This window comes from Sylvia atricapilla, chromosome 1 (genome assembly GCF_009819655.1).
Source record: "Sylvia atricapilla isolate bSylAtr1 chromosome 1, bSylAtr1.pri, whole genome shotgun sequence".
Classification (NCBI taxonomy): domain Eukaryota; kingdom Metazoa; phylum Chordata; class Aves; order Passeriformes; family Sylviidae; genus Sylvia; species Sylvia atricapilla.
In genome coordinates this window covers 145,105,189-145,126,069 of record NC_089140.1, presented here as the reverse complement: position 1 = coordinate 145,126,069, position 20,881 = coordinate 145,105,189, and the positions used below count along the sequence as shown (strand labels likewise).

Genomic DNA, 20,881 nt, shown 5'->3' with positions numbered 1-20,881 from the left:
GTCACCAAATCCCAGCCAACTATGTGAGCCTTGGCACACAGCAGCCTTTTAACAACTCACACCAACCTACACCAGAGTGCGTAGTCAGGAGGGAAAGACAGCCCCAACCAAAATGACTCAAAAAAGAAAGCAGCTCATCAACCTTGGGGCATCTGTCCCATGCAAAATTAAGAAAAGGTTTTATGATAATTATTATGGTCATAATATTAGTGACTAGAAGATAAAGCCTCATTAAGTCTCAGTTTAAACAGCTCTAATGACAAAAATGATTGTTTGCCATCCTGCTTCAGCTGATGATCAGGCCCCCTGAATGGGCAGGGAATTAATTTTTTAACCACAGTCTTTTAAGACAGAACATTTGGCACCACAATGTGAATTGGAAACTGTGCCAGCACGGCAAGCAGTGCTTCTTCAATATAATATGCAAAAATCACCCAGAATCCATTTGAAGGGTTAACAAGGCAATTTTTGTACAGTTAATAATATTATCCTTGTCAAAACATACTTCTCCTATCACACATTTCTTTACCATACCTAAAGCTATCCTCCAGTCCTCCTCACTAATCCTAGGCAGTGCTGAGCAGTCACATTCCTCCTGCATTGTTTAGAATAAATGTTTACTCCAAGGCCTAAGTGTTCTCAAAGAGAGAGTGAGAAAATGGCAGCTGGGTCATGTATATATTTTTACCACAGATTATTAATGTGGGAGTTGGCTCCTCATTCAAATGGGAACTGAAGACTGAAGCAGACATTGTGTAATGCCAAGCTCAGGAGAATGCTACCACGTGGAAGGAGACATTATTTTGCTCTCTGCAAGATCTATTCATCTATACAAAAACTGTCAGTTCGTGGCTTTATGTGATTTTCCACATATGTCATAGACATCAACTTAGAGCAGGCTTTTTAACTGTATCTATATACACATGTATACTTATCTATGTATAACTGTATCTATGCATACTTGAATGTGTGTGCGTGTATACATTTTAGAAACACCCAGCTGAGAGACAAACTTTGGCTAATTGACTTTTACTGGCAAAATTTCCTCCTTGTTAATAATTTTTTTGTCTACTTTCCATCATTGTGGTTAAGTCTGTCTTTACTAACAGATTTCTTCTTCCCTCTTGTTTACCTTGCTGTTAGTTATTAAGTGAAACAAGAGGAAATGTATTTTTTTCATCCCTGTATTTTAACCCTCTTTTCTGTTACACATTTTGGGAGACACATAAAGTAGGAGAGAGGTGACAAAGTAGAAATTGAAGAATGTCTGCCTTATATAGTGCCTTATCTACTTAGTGAATGGCTAAGTAGATAAGGCACCTTACAGAATATTTTGTCCAAGAGTAAGTAGTGTTCCCCTGTTGCAGTTATCTGAACATTATTTTAATGTACTCTTTCCAATACTCCTATGAAGTAGCCATTAGCAATTATTATAAATTATATATAATTATATCATCATCATCTTACTGATACAGATTGCAAACACAAAGAGAGAAGGTCCATCTCCTGTGTAAACTGACTTAGGAACAACTTAGACACCAGAGTAAAAAAACCTCAATATTTTCTCTTTTATGTCACCCTACGGACATAATGCTATAAAAATCCCCATTTTTACAAATGAAGGTTTATATCTCAACAAACTGGTTGGGAAATCATTCTACCAAAAGCCTATGAGTGATTATGAATGTCTAATGAGGTTTTCCTGCAGCTATAAAGCATGAGGAGGATCTGATTTAGTGTGTGCACTGACAGAATAATCCTGTACATGACCACCATGTGCAAATTATACTTTGGCTGTTGCATTCATTAACACAAAGAAATGGCTCTAACAGGGTTCTCCTATTTAGGCCTTTAATAGAATGTTTGCAGGGTTCAATTCTCACTTCTGCTGAGCAAGTTCACATCCACAGGTCCTGCCTTCTAGGCTAAGCTGCAGGTTATTTGGGAGAGTTTATGCCTCTGCTCCTCCTCCGAGGAGTCAGAGTTTTCAAAGAAGAATTGGAGAAATATCAGGACTCAATTCCAGTGGTTACAGAAGTCCCTTGGAAGTTGGGGACATTGTTGCCAGATCTTTCCCCAGACTAGTTCATATGTTCTAGTTGAAGGCTCTTTCATGGATATAATTGGTTTTAGTCTGGTAAGATAAATTGCTGATAATATTCCCAAGAATTGTTCTGTTGGCTCCAGATTCTTGACGGTTTCCCATTTTCAGGAGTTGAAGCCACTCTTCCCTGAGAAGCTCCTTCCCTCAACAGCATCACAGCACTGGCATGAGTGAGCCTGCAATGTACCTACCCTGGAGTGGAAAATGCTCAAGGGAGGGTGACATGGGATGAAGAAAAAAGGAAGATTCATTTAGGAATGAATGAATGAATGAATAACAATATTTAAACAAAATACTTGCAAGTGTATTCAGCAGAGGACCTGGTGTGGGGTCCCTTGGGAAAACAAGGGTATCACTTCATAAACAGCCATGTTGTAGTGTCAAACGAGATCCTCCCATACACAGACAAGCTGAATTATGCAACTTCTGTTAAAGTGCTTGCTTTTCAACCTAAACAGCATTTATTTTAATGGCACTTTCAGGATAAATAAAGATGAAAGGAGTAAGAATACCATGCAGCATACTAAGCTGGGCCATTTCTCCCTGCAAGTGACTTAAAGCAATTGAGCCTCTGCCTCAAGTTCCTGCAAGCTTCAGACAGCATTCTGGCTTTGTTTGCTCTTTTAGAGAAGGTTATGAAAAAGCAAACCAATAACTTTTGCACTAAAGTTAGAGTAATAAGCCTAGAATATCAGTGTCAACATAAATATGATTAAAATGTGTAGCTACATGCTATGTAAATTATTGCTTCATGGAAGAGCATGAGGAGAGCTCAATAACATGAGCACAAGCGAAATCTTAAACGGGGCTTGATAGAAGAGAAAATTCTTATCAATCCAAAATCACTGCCTCAAAGCCAGTGAGTCTAAGCTGTATAAGTACTATTTAATCTACTTACAAATAAGATCTAATCGTACATGGCTGGGTCACTATCATTCTCCAGAGCAAGAGAAAACTTGCTAGCTCATTTGAGAGCACATCTTTTCATTTTGTGCGGCTGGATTTTTGGCATACCATAGCTCAGCCCTGCTTGGAGCCTTGTAAAAATCACTTCTCTGGGCCTATCAGTAGCCAAATGGAACACTGCGAACATTCCCGCTGGAGCTGCCAGAGAAACAACGACTCCCTGAGGATTAACTCCTCAGTTAAAAAGAAAGCAAGCCTGTGTTACCACAGCATAATGGCCTTCATCTGTAACCTAGATCTGGGCTGGCTTCTTTCAAAGGCTTTTCACTGTGCTATCAGGAAGGGGAAAAAAACAATCAGTTTGCAGGGAACTTCACAGGATCAAATGGTGCCAGTAGGAATCCACTATCCCTCCCCTGAGCCCTTTTGGAGGAAGCCTGAGAACAAGGAAAAGGTCTCAGAAAGCCTTCCTGGAGAGAGGTGAGGGGCAGTCCAGGGGGCAGGGAACAAGTCCAGATTCTTCACAAGAAAACAGTATGAGGATAAGCATCCCTGTGTGCTTTCCTGCCATGGTGTGTGGATTCAGGGAATAGAAGGGGCGACTTGTCACTGCAGTTTCTGGTCACTCAGCCTTTGAGACTAGGAGCCCCTCAGGTGAGTCACAGAGCTGATCACTGCCTGCAGTGCTGATCACTGCCTGCAGACATTAGTGCCTCTTCCTGACTTCTGCGAAGGGCTGGCTCTAAAATAAAGCCAGGGAAGGTCACCTTAAAGGCCTCTGCTGACCAGATTGTTTTGTGCCCAACAAGACACTGCATCTCCCACAGCCACTTAGGCCTTTCTGCCTAAAATAAATATAGCCTGTCCTGCTGACAGTCTTTCAAGTAAGCTTCTAAAATGAAGGATGACACAGAGCCTGAGTCCACCAAAGCTTGTGTGCAAAAATATTTTTCTTCCCATGAGACAGTCTGTCAGCAGAACACCAGTCACAGCGCTGGAGCAGGAAGAAATAAATTCCTGAGCTCATTCTCACTAAAGGCCAGTGCCACTGGGTACAACTGCATGGACCTCAAAAAAGGGCAATGTTGAATTAATGTTGAGTAATTAGAAAATGATACCTCATTTATCCTGAGAGCCGTGGACCCCTGACGACTTGGATCATTCTGACTCTTTGTGGGAGTTTTATCAGATGCAGAGTAGGAATCTAAAAGGCTAACTTTGGAACTGGTCAAGCTGGAAAGGGGAAACTCAATCTAGACATCTAATGGGAAATGCCTCAGTTCAGAAAGAGCATTCCTGCATAGTTAAAGAATTTATTAGAGACCAATCCCTCCTTTGCTCATTTGAACAGTTTATTTTAGGTACCTAAATCTATTCATTTATTCCACAGCATACACAAGCACTCAGCCCTGGTTGGGCAAACTCTAAATCCAAGAAACATAATAAAATCCATCTCCTTACCTGCTCTGTGAGGAGCTCTCAGGTACGTGGTACATGAAGACATTTCCTTGAGAGGAAGCAGCCCAGTAACTTGCCATATTGATGATGGGACATGTGATAAACTGGTCTCTGATAAAACAGGAGGAGCAGAGAACAGACACAGTTACGTAAAGGAAAAAAAGGAAGAACCTCCACAAGCAATGGAGCTCTTTCTGTCTCATTAGTTTTCTTTAATTTTCCAAACTAGCTCATATCTCTGTCTTCAAATCAACTGAAGGAAACCACAATCACCCTCTACAAGACAAGTACTGCTTAGAATTCACTAGAAGTGCTGTTTTATGCAGTGTTGAACATGACGGTAAACCAACCAGATCTGACACATAGGAAATATCCTGGAAAAAAACCCAAACAATCCCACTTTAGTCTAGTTTATAAAGGCTCATGCTTATAGTTTAAAGTTCTTCCTGGCACCACTAGGTTGTGATGGCATCTAATCAGAGGTCTTAGATATTTCCTGGGTTAAGGATCAATAATATAATTTCGGAATTTGTATCTGTGTGATTTCTTGGGTAGAATTTCAAGAACTGGAAGAGGTAAGAGACCACTTTTGAAGATATCCTGCATGGCTCATCAATATGGAATTTCTGGTGCAATATGTCTGGGAATGAAAGATTAACCAGTAAGAGTGCAATGAGGAAGTCAAATGATCAATTTACCACCAGGTCTACAAGTGAAGCAAACGTATCCAAACCTTCCTACCTTTCTTTGTGCCCCAAGAAGGGCGGATGGAAGGTGGGGTTAGGAGTAGCTGGAAGAAGCATGAGCAGTTCAGGAGGGGCAGGTAGAAGAGAGGAAACCTTACTGCAATATACCTCACCATGATTCCTCAAGGTAATATTATATACACGTGCATCACCACTCCCCATTCTTCCTGTGCCTAAGGACTCAACACGTGTTTTGGGCGTTTATATACCTTTACCTAGATAAGGGCACACAAACATATCTGCTGAGGAAGTGCGAGGTTTCAATTCTCAGTTCAGTGAATCTGAAACAGCAGCTTCTCCTTCAGACTTGGTAGGTTAAAAAAAATAAAGACTGGTGCAAGAACAAACAGCATCAGAGAAGCATAAAAACACATTACTATTTTTAACTGGTATGGTTATGAAAGGCACTGTTTGGGTAACTATCTTGGCTCAGCAGAGTTTATTTTAAGCTCATCTGTGAGACCACAAGCTTTGGGCTCACTGACCACAGGGCTCTTTGACAGTTATGGTTGACAACACCCAAACGAAACAAAAATTACTGCTCTTCACATGCCTACCAGCATGGGGCTGCAGAGAAGCAGATGGTCTTTGAAAACCTGGGAGTCTGGGGAGAGCAATAGATCTCAAGAAATGCTTTGAGATACATTTCACCATTTAAAATGGATTCTCTCCTGGTGCTGTGGTGGGGGAAAAGTCAGCTATTCTGAGAAAGTAGAGAACAAACCTAAATACATACTAACTGCAAAAATGAAACAGTCGTCTCTAACAGGCATGGAATACCAGAGTTAGGAAAAAAAAATTAAACTAATTTTACACTTGGGAAAAAATACCAGAAAATTGCAGCTAAACAAATTTAAAAGCAGAATTATTTTAAAACCACAAAATATACACAATATATATAGTTTATAACAACCACTTATGTTGCTTTTTCACACTTTGTAATCCTGTTAAAACTTCAGCAGTTAATTCTTAACATAACATAAAACTGACATAAAACTTTTCTTGGCTTAAACAGCTATGCTGGTAGTAAGGTTTCTGTTAAAAAGAAGCAAAACTAAGGAGAAAACCAAAAAACAAACCAATCAACCAAACATCAAATAACCCAGAAGCAATCCCTTGTTTCCTCCACCATGTATGTGATGCTGATATAGGTGACTCTCATTCAACCTGTTTCACCTCACTTTCTGCTGTAGCTGGAGTAATCCCCAAAGTGTTTGATGCAAAATATTATCATCAGATGCCCTGCTATCACTACTCATCCTTTTGTTTGGCCAGGAATAAGCCATTCACTTCTTTCCTTAGCCAAGGTATTTGCCTCAGAGCATAAAGGAGCGGGTAATCCCTACATCCCGGAGGCTGCTGAGCCTGAGGAGCTGTTGGTGTATCCCATTCCTGCTGGAAATGTGTGGTGTGCCAGCCCTTGCAGCTTTGCAAAAGTCAGTGTTTGTACCACACTGAGCCCTGGGCTGAATGCCAGTGATCAAATGTGACTGCCCTGTGTTATAACAGCTCCTTATAGAGGGATCTTGGATGGGAAGAATGGTTAAAATGAATGAGGCTTAAAACCTCACTGATCTAAAGAATTTCCCCCCAGGGGTAGCAGTGGTGATGGAAGGAGACTGAAGACAAGTCCTGGCTTTGATGTCCATGAACCACAGTTGTTCCACATGTTCTGCAGGCAATGGCCCCAGATGTCATGGTCAGGGGAGGCCCATCTCTGGGACAGGCTACAAAGGAGGACAAATGTGGCAAGATGTGAGTTGATAAATGGCACAAAGCTCAGCCCGCAGCCCTCTGGTTGTTTCCTCCGTGACCTGAGTGCACCAGCACACCTGGACCACCCAGAAACTACTGTCCATTTTTTGAATCAGATGTTTCCAAAAGAATCTTGGCTCCTGTTCATCTCCTGCTCCCTAAGGCTCTCCCAGAGCAATGTTCTGCAGCTCTGATGGAGGAACAAAAGGAAAATCCTGTCTCTGAGGTGTTATGGAGAGGCTCACAATGGGACAGAAAACACTGAGAGTGCAGATACCAGGATCCTGTAGCTATGATGTCCCAGCTCAGAACACAGGTGGAACATCTTGGACAGGCCCGTTAGGATTCAAGTCACCAATTTATAAGCCACATCACATTACAAAAGTAAAGAGTGTTCACAATGGAAACAAAGAATAAGGAAATAGTTGTTTAGTTCATTTCTGGAAAATATGTTCCACTTAAAGATTCAGTCCCCAAATTTGCTCAGAGGCAGAAAAAAGGAGATTTTCAGCTTCCAACTCCCAAAGGTCCATGCAATGTTTCAATGCAAAGGATGGGAGTGCATTTACTGGAGGTAAGTTGCTCATTCCTCTGCTGATATACATGAGGTGCTGGAGCCTATCCAGAGCAGGGCAATGGAGTGGGGAAGATTGTGGAGCACAAGTCTGATGAGAAGGAGCTAGGGGTGTTTAACCTGGAGAAAAAAGGGCTCAGGGGGAACTTTACCGCTCTTTACAACTGCCTGAAAGGAGGTTGTAATGAGGTGAGGATTAGTTTCTTCTCTGAAGTAACAAGCAAGAGGAAATGGCTTCAAGTTATGCCTGACACTGTGAAGAAATGTATTTTACAGATTTCATAATTAAAAAAAAAAAAAAAAAAAGTAATTGCTGAAATCAAAGTTTTCAAACCTGACCACCAAGAAAAAGTATCTGACTGTATAATTTAGGGCACTGGGAATAAAAGGCAGACTATTAATTCTACTGTCACAGGGATGAGACAACTCCAGGAACTGTTGGAACACAGTGTGCAAGCAACCCAGATATCTATGACATGAAAATGCAAAAGGAAGCAATAGTAGTCTGAGTTCAATATCCAGTTCTAGAAAGACATATCAAATTTTTCACAAGGCAGAAAAATCAGTTATCAGTTCAATTTCTGTTTATCAATGACATTGAAAACCTCACAGAAAATGAAATCATATTCCCCATGTTCTGTTCATTTGCATATGAATTTATCAAGTTTTTCATAAATGCACACTTCAGATAAGCAAAACAAACCTTGCTCAACTCCAATCACACAGGTGTACTAGGATAACTTTCTTACCGGGTAGCATTTTCCAAAGCCCTGGAAAAGGATGAATAATCATCAGTTGAGTGTTCCAGGGAGTAATACCACGTAGCTGCATCTTCAATGAATGAGTTGGACTCTTCTCCTCCTAGGGAATTTTGCAGAGCCTGGTAAAAAGCTGTTTTGCTGTTGGCTCTTCCTTGACTTTCTTCAAATTTCTGAGAAAAAAGTGCATACATGGAACTCAGAAACAAAACCAAAAGATAATTTTTTTTAGTGGAACAATGTAGGCTCAGATCTCCCTCTGCTGGAACAAGTCCTCTCTGCTGTGATCTCTGATTCCTAGGGGATTGAGTAGGGGACAACCCCACATTTGCTTTCCCAAAACTGTCACCAACAAGAAATACTGGCTTCCTCTGGACACACAATAGTACAGAATCCCCAGCCTAGTAAGTCCAAATCATAGGTACCAAGCTGTGACAATGGATCTCCAACAGCACAGAAATCTCTACAGAAGGGGTTCCCAGGGACAGTCCTCCACTGCATGTGTGTCCAGTGCTGCCTTTCTGATGATCTCCAAGAAGGAAAAACTAGAGGGGAGAGGGAGTTACTGTTCTTCTCCTTTGAAAATTCCAGAAAGCAAATACGTTTTATGGGCCATTTCATGGCTGTGACACTGCCTCTTCTGGGAACACCTACAAAGGAGCATGGCTGCTCCAAGTTCTGTATTTAGGTCCCTTCTGGAATAATATCTGCCTTAGACCTGGAAGAGAAATTCCATTTCTTCAAATCCCAATGCAGGAAACAGCATGATCTTCAAACTTCATAACCCTTAGGGCCTTTCAGAGAAACCAACAGGGAAATGCCCTTTTCCTGAGATCTGTGATCTGAAACCTTTCCTAATATAAAGGCACGTTCCCCAGAGCAAAGTGCCCATGGCACAGGGACCACCTTCTATGCAAACTGCGTATCCAAACATATTTTTACCAAAGGTAAAGACTACTTTAGCTTTGTGTTGAAAAATTTCAGGTGGAATTTTTCAACACATCTTTCTTTGAAGCTTTTTATGTCATTAATTGAAACTTTTCACTTTTTAAAAAAATTATTTCGATTTCAGAAACAAAACCACTTAATGAAAAAACAGTTTACCCTGAACTTTCCCGTGCATCAAGACCTTTCTAAAGAGGGCACTATACAGGTGCATATTGGTTGAAACTTGGATAAGAACTCTGGAGAAAAAGATCTAACAAACCACCTCTATTATTTTAGGCAGTCAGTCTGATGCAAACTAGGCCAGTGTCTGTCCAGTTTAGTTACTGTAGATGCTTTACTTAACATATTATTTTGATGGCCCACAGCTGGTTTTCATCATGATGCTAGAAGGTCTTTCCACAAGCCTATACAGAAAGTACAAATGGAATAATAACTTTTCAGTAGATTCACAGGAATGAAAGATGGAAAATAAGTTCCCATGTGCTGAGGCTGAAGTTTGTCCTTAGTATTCTAATGCTCTATGCATTTTGAATAATTTTGACTTTAAGGGATTTGAAAACTCTACCAAGCTCCCAAGGTCCAAGAAGATCTTGGCAATTCTTGTATTTTTAATAGATTCTTCTTCTGCTGGATTTTAGCCCATGCAATGTGAAAGAGTCATGTTGTGCCAGCTTTAGCAATACAGCTGAAAAAGATGGGGAGCTCACTCCTGACACGTCACTTCTTGTGCACAAATGCCACATATGAAACTGCACAGCACTCTTGCCTGCAAAATCATTCAGCTTAAAACCAGCAAGGACACACATAATCTTTTGCAGGCAATAGAAATGATCACTGAAGACTTGAATGCAAGTTCACTCAATTCGAAAGCAATTTTTTCCATCACAGCTTCAGCACACATCAGTTTGGGTTCCTACTAACCAGCAGAAGAATTGCTTTGTTTAATTAAGAATCTCTCATTTGAAGACTGGGATCAGCAGTTGTGGGTAAGAAAAGATACTTTTCCATGGCAGAGCAAAGCCCAATCTCTTGTGCATAAATCAACCCACACAAGCAACTTTCATGAAGTGTTTACATTTGTTGGCTATTTAAAAGGGATTTATTAACTTGTTCTACTCTTGTCATGGATACTAAAATCAGAGAGAAACAAAGTGAAAAGCACCTTAGGGTATTGATTATGTAACCTAGGAACTGATTCATCACTGTCTCATCAATGGTCAAGTATCAAATAAAGGTTATGGTTGAAAACCACAGAAAAGGAGATGGATCATCAAACACAAGCATATGATTAAGGTGACAAACTCCCTGCCAAATGTTTTTATAAATGCCAAAAATTGGTGAAAATTAAGTTTCATGAAGGAGTTTTTGAATTAAAAAAAAAAATTAAACCCAAAATAATTTGGTAGTTATTAAATACAGAAAGATCAGTTCAGGATAGGAAGTCCCTGAGCTGTAAAGTCCTAGAGGTTCGGGAGCTTTTAGCAAAAGTATCAAATTTGCTTAGCCTATTCTTACAAACAGCCTCATTTAACCACTGCTGCAAACAGCATTTTGTGCTGAACAGCCACTTGATCTGATCAGTGTGGTCGGCCTCAGGTGCTTAATCTCAGAAGTCAAGGGGAAGAGGCAGAAGGCTGGTTTGGCTGGACAGGGATCTTCTCTTGGAAATAAGGCAAAAAAAGGAAGGTGTATACCCAACTGAAGCAAGGTCAAGTAACATGGGAAGAATACAGAAATCCTGCTTGCTACTGTAGGGAGAGAATTCATTTGGACAAAGCTGAAGTGAAAGTGAAGCTGCCAGAAATGTGAGGAGCAATTAAAAGGTTTTTTCAAATATATTAATGAAAAAAGGCAGTATAGAAATAACATTGACCCTTTCCAGAATAAAGATGGTCACTTCCCACACAGGGACATGGACAAGGCAGAGATGTTCAACACATTCTTTCCCTTTGTCTTCAACACTGATTTTGGCCCATGAGGGCCTCAGTGCCCTGAGCTGGAGGACCATGACTGTAAGAATGATCAGGTCCCAGTTGACTCTGAAACTGTGTGGGATCTGCTGCTGCAGCTGGATCCCTACAAATCTACAGGGCCTGATGGGATTCAGCTGAGCATCTTCAGTGAGTTGACTCATGTCATTCCAAAGCCTCTCGATGATTTTTGAGCAGTCTTGCAAATCATTGCCTGTGTATGGGTTTCTGTGGTCTTCAAAATGCTCCCAAAACTCTGCAATTTTCAGAGTTTTTCTCAGCAATAATTAACAATATTGTGGGGCCATCAGGACATGTCAACTCTGCTGAAAAAGGCAGAGATAGATGATAAACAGAACTAGCATTTGTAAGATGGTAAGAATTTTCATGCCTCAAACAGCATTAAAATATCACAACCTGAAACAGTTTCTCAATTGTTACTTAGGCTACATTATAATTTAAACATCTGACTTACGCATTATAGCCAAAATCAAAGCAATATGTTCAAAATAAAATTCATTAAACATTAAAAAGACAAAATATTTTAACTTTTCAGAAATTGATTCAATTCAACCGATTTTCCCTGTCCAGCATATGTTCCCATTAGAAAATATATGACCAAGGAACAATTTTCAAATCACAATAGATACAACAGCTGCTACCAGATTAATAGAAAAGCTGCACATCATGTAAAATAATTGATATTTTGCTTACCTTTAAAGAGGCATTAGGAATTTGCCTTAGAGTTACAGTGAGGTTTTCTAAGAAAGTATTTAAGAAATTAATTAAAGGCAGCAGGTGCACCTCTTTCTACTCTTTGGATGATTCAAAAACATGGTAAACATTGTCTAAATAATGAGTTAAATACTGCTTACTGTTCTTGTTGCTGCAGGGCAATTTATGGAGCATGAAACTGGCCTACTGTTTTACTTAAAAAGAAATTGTAGCAGTAGGTAGACCAAATATTTACATCTTCCAAGGGGAGAAATGTACTTTTCTGACAAACTGAAACAATGATAATGCTAACAGTGTGTGTACAGATCTTAGGCCTTAACTGGCTTTTAACAAATACTGTCACAAAAGATGGTGAAAGACCTGTCACCATCCAGCAGAGTCTTCCAAGAAATTTAACCAGTTTTGATATGAAGTAAAGAGTGCAGCCCATCCTTCTCACTGATGGTATTAATGGAGACATTTCTCCCCTGGCCATTACAATAAATATACTCATATATACCATCTGTTGTATATTGCTGAATACCTTTTTCCCTAAAGAAATTAACTGACTGTAATAAAATGCAGGATGGTAGTTCTGTTCTGCACAGATCTGTTTGCTTACATGAGGTAAATAAACTAGATTTATATCTACCCACTCCCCCATGTCCTGGATTTGGGTTCTGCATCCAACTAGATTGTACTAAGGAGGGAAAGAAAAAGAAAGCAAATACATGAAATACAACCTCAGCCTTTCAACTAAATCCTTGCAATGTGGAGATTACATAGTAGGCACTTAACATATGGAGGATATAGACTGGGCTATACTGACCTCCATGCATATACAGATAAACACAGACATAGAGCAGCATGAGTGAATCCATAAATGTAATGCCATTAGGTCCTCCCACCTGAGAATCACATATAGGGCAAGGATAAAATTTTGTCCAATTGGGAATTGAAATCAACATTTTTAGGGGTTTCTGCTCAGCTGCCCTAATCTATGACTGCTCAAAGCCAATATTCCCTGAAGGTCTGCCATGGGAATTGCAGTGAAAGGGTTCAGGCTGAACTACTCCATATGTCACATAATAGTGCATTATGGTCCCACTTGCCATTCCCTTAACAAACTCTGCTTCGTTTCTCACTTTCAACCTTGTGATGGCTGCACTGAGGATGAGTAGGAAGAGCTCCAGGAAGTGACGAATCTGTCTCAGTTCACATGAATAAGCATTTCAGTGAATGCCATAAAATGAACATTTCATGGGCATAATCTCTGCTGCAAACATCACTGAGAAACCTCAGCCTTTAATTGTAAGCAAATCAAACATAAATATTTTGCTGGTATATAAGTGGTGCCTTCTGTCTTTCTGTTTCATTTTTAATAGCAAAGACCTTAATAGGCAGAAGCACAATGTTGCAGTGGGAGTAGGGAGACATCCCGTGCAACCCAAGGCCAGTAGGATCACACAGAATAACATGGTGCCAACTGGATTTTCCACCTTCTGGTCTGGTTGCAGTCTAGAGGTTTCATTCTCTGAGTGAAGAGTGAAAAGAGTTTATAACACTTGCATACAACTTCAGTCTAAAGTCATAAGATTTGCATCATGTCTCAAGTGTGCTTACATCCAAGTGGTTAAAAGTGTCTCCTTACTATTTACAGGATCAGTACTAAGAGAAATTAGGATTAATAAAGCAAGTCCTTGACTGAATTGCTCAGCACAGCTATTCCCAGGAACTGGTGGAGCAAGTCAGTAGGGGTTAAATGTTTTTACCCCTCATTCTTTGCACTGCCCACACTGAGATCAGCCATCCTAAAGAAGATGGAATTTAGGACTTTGCTAATTCCATACGCTTGCCAGAGCACCTTTTAGCTGTGTTTATCTACTGAAATACATGCATGGATCTTCTCTCTGCAGAGAAGGAACTCCAGGGTGGTTTGGATCCTTCTTTTTAGAACAGATGAAATACTTTGGGTGTAGTCAAAGGCAAGCTAGTAATTACACCTTGTTTCCCCAAGTTCAGTTCAGTGCTCTGTCCACCAGCTAAGCCTTCCCACACTCCTTAGTGCACCAGTTAAACTGGCTTTGGCTATTCCTAGAGAGATGCAAGTGAGATTTACCTCAAAGGAACACTTAAAATTAATAATGTAGATGATTGGGATACAGTGTGGATTGTCTCAAATCCTTCTTCAAGGTCTTTTGTGGGGAGATAACACTTCGCACAAGCTAAAGATCTGTTATGATATTTATGACAAAGGAAATGAAGCACAGACTTCCAAGTAACAACCACCATCTGCACTAGTTTTTGTCACTGTAGCTAAATATGTATGTGGCTTATTCAGGACTTCATAATCAGACTGACTGCAACCACACATGGTCATGGCTAGCACATAGAAATGCTGCTGGAGGACCTGCGTGTTCTTAAGCAGCTCAGTGATGGAAGGAGCATTACGGTTTCCCGTAATTAATACCCTGTGTTGACAAGGGAGAAATCAGGAAACTTCAGCCTTGCAGCAGGCCTTTAAGAAAACAATCCAGACAGGAATACAAACTGGTCAAAGCACTCATATTCCCTCAAGTCCTAAAAACTTGAAGCCACAGGAAAATAGGGGAAAATGTGCATTAAAAAATCATCAGTAGATATGACCCTTTCTTACGGTTGAGTTGCACCAACTTACTGAGTTCCCTTCCAATCTTATTTTCTGCAAGCCTTTAAATAAAAAAGATATTTCAGATTTTATTTTTGGACAGGCAACATTTTTCTACTGAACTCTCAGCTGCCAGTGTTTTTTTCTTTTTATTTCAATCTGACAGTGCTGGGATTTAGCACTTGTGCCTTTCATCAACACCATGATTTGTTGCAAAATTTTAATATAACATGGAATTTAATCTCAATTTTGCAGACAACCGTCATATGTTGAAACAGTGGTAAAGGAAAGAATTTGACTTCCTAGTCTTCATCACAGGACTTGTAATGAAGTTACTGAGGTTTATTCCCCTCTCACAGGGTCTTGATCATTATCTGCATGCTTCCATCACCACACTATGCCTTCTGTGCCTTTCTCCTATGACTTTCTCTTGAAATTGATTCCAAAAGAGGAAAAGACATGAAAAAAAGAGCAGGAAAGTTCTGATAGAGAGTAAACAAGTAATATGAACTTAATTCAGGTGAGTCATTAATTCTGAATTGGTCTATATGTTATTGCCTACCAGAAAAGAGAAGCTGGGATTGGCATTTCTCTGAGTTCTAAGAAGTGAAAGCCACAGTTACTGCCAGATGGCAACAGACAGTACAGCATGAATACAATTCTTTTTGTTTTCACCAATTTCTGTCCGGCAACTTTAGACCACACATCAGGCCAGTGCTGCTCTTTGTTACAGCTAGTCCATATTCAGAATCATCTTTACAAGAAAATGTACTTCTAGGACACAACAGAGGAAAAGGTTGCTAAAAAACCTCAAAATGCTGACTTAATCCTGCTGCACAGTGAAGAAATGTAAAATTAAGTTGCTTTCTTCTTTGTGAGATACTACTGAGATTGGAAATAGAAATAGGGTTTTAAAGACAGTAAAACATAAATGCTAAATCACTTCTGGTCTCTTACATTTTCATATCTCCCACAGAAATATTAATCAACACGTATTATTGTGCCATTAGTCATCCTAACCAAGACTGGCTGGAGAAGGACAATGCATTTGCATATTTCTATGGAGCATAATTCACAACTTATAGAAATCAAAAAGCATCTCTCCAGGCTGCATGTGATTACTCTCGTCATTGTACTCACAGTGATACCATCAGTTCATTAATAGTGAGTGTCTTCCCACCTTAATTGCCTTGGCTCTGCTGATGAGACCATCTTGTTGAGTACTTCCAATGAGCAGATCTACTTTCCTAAGGCGAGGGCGCTGCAGGGCTTTAGCCAAAGGTTCCTGGAGGTAAATTCCATCTATCACTGGACCCCAGTACTGGAATGGGCCACTTATAGCTAGCAGCTATGTTGGGGGAAAAAAAAAAAAAGAAAAAAAAAAAAGTGCGGTTAACACAACTTACCCTTTAAACTCTATTTTATTTATGCTTAATTCAACTGATCCGATTCCCTTCAAGCAAACAAGTGGCCAGGTTATATAAGTGCAAACTCATCCATTGGAAACTATTTTGCTGACAGTCTCAGTAGGTGAAACAAACTGAAGAGGCCAAGAGAAATTATGGTCTTATAGTCATATAAATGTTGTTTAAAACTAGGGATTGAGTCCATGCTGGTCCTAATTGGCAAATTCATTGCTGGTGGGTGTTTTAATTTGTGGATAAAGGATCCATCCCTAGAATTATTTATACTGCAGCTTTCACAAGCCTCCCACTTCAAATACAGAACACTGACATCCCATCCTACTTCATTTTCTGCATAAGTTCTGCTATTAAAGTTACAGACATTTGACTCTCCTCTAGAGTAACACCCAGGGTCAGACAAGAGGGAACTGAAAGAAGGCAAAAAACAATATTTAGATTTATTTTAGAAGACATGATTAAAGCAGTGTAAAAGGAATTCAGTCTAAAGGAGAATCAAAGTGTCAGTATTCATAGCTCAGAGCTGGATGTCATGGACAACAACTTCCTTCCACCAAAAATAGTCCAGTTCCTCTTTCACAAGGATTCAGATTAAATTATTTTTTTAAGCTTTCCCACAGCTTTGTGTGAATGGAAAATTTTTGACTTCTTGCCATGGCATATGCTTTCCTGTACCTTAGTTTGAGCATCATTGAGGACACGAGCAGGCAACTGGCGAAGGCAGGATACAATTTCCTCACTGGTGGATGAAGGGCATCCCACATCTTCAGCCAGGGCTGCTGCTTGGGTCTGTGCTCTCCTTGTAGTAATTATGGATGCTGGAGAAAAAGCTGAGCCTCCCTAGAAAAAAAAAATAATCACAATATCAGTCAACATACATTGCCAGAACACCTGGTTCCCTGGTGCAGGTAAAAAAGATGAGATGAAAAATCTGTCCATCTGAAGAATGTAAACTCCTGGCTTTTAAAATAAGTGAGTTCTAAAGATCAAAGTAAAAGGGTGAAGGGTCAGTTGGGCTGTTTCCAGCTCTGCCATGGTTATTTTGGAAAAGCTGTAAGTGTCTACATTATGTCTCTAACCAAATCAGAAATCTTTCTGGAAACTTTGGTGGAAGGAGAAACACTGAGACAGGAGCAGATATAAAGAGGGTGCTGTGAGGCACATGTGGAAATGGAGAGCCCATCTTACAAGAGACTAAATGGAGTTTTATCATAGCTCTAATAAACAAGGGCTGAGAGCAGGCATGATGTCCATAAAGAAGAGCTATTTCTACCTTGGGACAAAGCTGGTACAAGGATAAATGATCTCTAGATATTCACAGTTGAGTGTAAATCAACTTCAGCTAGAAACCCAACAGAAGAACAACTAGAATGGAACAAAGAACTAGAACAAGGAGCTATGAGGGTCTGGAAGTGCTATGAACTGAGGAAGTAGGAACAAAAGACTAAGGGAAGCTGCAGAAGATTAACCAGAGCAAACAGGCTACAGTCCAGTCTCTACCCCAGACTCTTCATATTCTTCTGGCAGCTGTGACAACATAGCAAATGTTCTTAACAAGAAAGGATGGCACAACATTTTTGAGTAAACATTGTTGAAAATGCAGATAATTAGCTCAAATCTGATAAGATCTGACCTAGAACAGAAAGGTTGGAATAGCTCTGACATGGTTCAAATGACTAATTTCCAAACATTTGCATCAGTTTACTGATAACAGCTGCTAAGATTAGCTTCTGTCCTCTAAAAAACCCCACAATCTAAATGCATGATATGAAAGACCCCGATCTATTGAGCTGATTAACTTCTTACTGAATTTGCTCAGAAAATAACTACAAGTCTTGAAAAGTAAGTTAAAAAGAAACAGAAAACAAAAAGCAAATCGTAGGATTGAAATTGTCTTGAACCTCTGAGTCAAAAGAACTCTGTGAAGCCCTGGCCAGTGCCCAGGACATTTTTTTATATTTTAAACAAGCAGAGCCATTGATATTAACAGGATACCATTGCTCACAACTGGAGAAATTGGTTTCCAAAAATAGTGAGAAAGAGGTTATTATTTTGGTGTAGAGACAGTCTTTTTAGTTCACTTTTTGCAGAATTTCCAGTGCTACGATCCTCCTGAAAGGTTTCTCTTCTTTTTTAACAGACCTGGAAAACAAGCACTGTTATTAGATTAATGACTGAGGTGAAGATAAGCAAAGCAAAAACCTAATTTTTTTAATCTGGGCCACAGTAAGAGCCATCTTGAATTTTAAGAGAGTGGAAGAATTAAAGAAGAAGAAATAAAGCACTTGGTCTTATTCCTCACTTCAGCACTCAGTTTAGATGAGGACTCAAGTGAGCAATGGGCTTTATCCTCTCATGGGATTTGCAGTGGCCTATTTTTTGTTTGTAAGGCACAGTGTCTGCCAGCTGCTGACTAGGTGCACTGACTCAGCTGGTCATGAGAGAGAAAGAAAAATACTTTTGATGAGAGTATCTTGTCTGTGGGCGGGTTCCCAGCACATGGAGTGAGAACCACGTATTTTAACCTAGCCTTTGGAAGAGCATGTTCATCAGAGCTATGATGAGTGAGATTAGAAAAGACATAACACACCATGTCAGCTTCCTTCAGAAGAGGAGCTTCTTTGCATTTCAGGTGGAGTTCGGAATTATGAGCTCCTCAATATAGCAGAAAAATTAAATCCAGGACTGCACAATATTTACCCACTAATCTGGCAAACATACACTTCCACATCAAATCTGAACATGCTCAGCAAGTTTTATCAAGTATCCAAGACCACCAAATGGCATTCATTTAAAACAAAGCAAAACAAAATAATAAAAAATAAAGTGCTTCAGTTTCCCAAACTCCACAAGTTTCACAAATTTTGATAATGTCATTTTCTGTGGAAATTCTGAAGTTGCCCTTTTAAAAGGCCAAGTTTGGTAGGGAAAGGGTACTGAAATCAGATGATACATTAAATCAAAAAATTCACTGGGACTAAGCAAAACACCCTTGTCTGTGCTTGATTTTGAACACATCTCCTCCTGGAGATTTTAAAAGCCACACAAAGTTTCCCTGTCTCAGATATCTACAGCCTGAAAGATTGCCCTGAGGTCACATACTGAGTAAAACAAGGACTGCAAAAGGTTCTGGATAGAAGAGTCCCCCAAGTTCTCTACTAAAAGCCTGGGCAGGGAAATCTTCACATCACAGCACGGGATGTGTATTGGCTGGCAGTAGATACAGTCAAAGCTTGAGTAAAACAAAACCCCCGAACTTGTGCAAATACATTTCAGAGGTGAGGGGAGCTCAGTCTGGCTGTGGATATTTTCTCTTCTTTCTGTAAGTGGTTACAACAGGTTTATTTGCTCTTTATTCCATTTCCCATGCTAATGGCCACTTCCTCAGTTTGCTTTTTTGGTAAGACCCATATTCAGGAAGCAAGTCTTGCATTTGGGGTGTGAAAGAGACAAAATCTTTGGGGTTTGAAAGAGATGTGGTATCTACTATTTTTAATCATGTTTAATTTTTACTAGGACTGCAAGCAGGAGCTAGAGAAACATGAGGCATCATACAAAGAGTAATTGGAAACAATACCATTATGTTTCCTTCCCAAGTGCATCCAAAATATGTTCCAGGCTCTAGAAACATGGCTCCTCTTAGGGCAGAAGTTATGCAAGCAAAACCGTACCAGTTCTCTATTTTACAAATTCACATCAAAATTCAAGGTCACTGTTCCTTCATTATTGCCAAAAAAACCCCTTCAGGAACAAATAAGTGAGAACAGAAGCTGGCATCACCCAGAACTAGTTTTCTTTCTTTTTTGAGCCTGAAGATTTCACATTAAACAGAAATCTTCCCTAAACACTGAATCTACATTACAGGTAGGTTCAGGACACAGAGAATAACAGGCCTACACTTAGCAGTTCCCTCTTTTTCTATAACACTATAGCTTATTTGTGTGATTAGTCCCAGCAACCAGTAATGGGGGCCTTGTGTACTTCAAAAAATAGGACTACTTCGGCAGTAACAGAAATAGTGGAGGTCCTGTTTATTTCCATTACATGGCACCCATATTACCATCAACATGACAGAACCATGAATCAGAAAACCAAAAATCATGAGATCAGCTCAAGAAAAACAAACACTATGTTCTTTTTGTTAGTCCTCTGTTTTTTTAATTCTCCAGGAATTCTCCTGTGCAAGACCTTAAAAATTCACTTTTTAAACTAACAAGTGAATCCTTCAGATATTCCAGCCAAGTTGTTTTTATAAGTGAACCTCTAAAAAATGACATGTAGAATAAAATTGTTGTCATTATCCACCTTGTCATCACTGGGGGATCATTTAGAAGGGATTTACAGGGAACTGAAGCCACACACACTTCTTGTTTTAGCTGTCCTTACAGATGGTCCTACAACAAGGGAGAAGAGGAAGAGAGAGGAATTTCCATTGACATTTTTGACATCAACCCAGTCAAAAGCGTTCGAAAGTGCTAAGAAGAAGAAGTTGCAACTGTGTTACACAATCCACAACAGCATGGTTACACTGCTTTTCAAAATTCAAACAGGAGGAACTTTACAGTGTTGAGCAATAGTTCCTACTGCAATAAGTGATCACATTGAAAATGGGGGACAAAGCCTTCAGTAATATTTAGTTCAGGGACCAGGAGCATTGTCAGCATTTCTTAATTTCACTTTTCAATATTAGAGGTTCGGCTACACAGTAGAAATTCAGCTACCAGGAAATGTTGCAGCTCACACTGGTGAGAAGCTGATCAACCATTATCAGGTGAGGGTGAATTCTCACTTGGTTATCAGGCTGTGACCAGCTGAGCTGGGGCCAGTGCCTCTTGCAAACTTTTCTTTCTGGACATCATAGCTCAACAGACTTCCATTGA

General features: G+C 39.8%; 1 protein-coding gene across 1 annotated transcript in view; it reads right to left on the bottom strand.

The window, feature by feature from the left end:
• TG (thyroglobulin) overlaps positions 1-20,881 on the bottom strand; it is a 143,812-nt gene that overhangs the window by 12,539 nt on the left and 110,392 nt on the right. Inside the window, exons 40-43 of the mRNA XM_066316925.1 lie at positions 16,677-16,841; positions 15,761-15,928; positions 8,293-8,474; positions 4,472-4,579 (exon numbers count right to left, since the gene is read on the bottom strand). Of these exons, the coding sequence (XP_066173022.1) occupies positions 4,472-4,579; positions 8,293-8,474; positions 15,761-15,928; positions 16,677-16,841 (623 nt within the window). The remainder of the gene's footprint in view (positions 1-4,471; positions 4,580-8,292; positions 8,475-15,760; positions 15,929-16,676; positions 16,842-20,881) is intronic.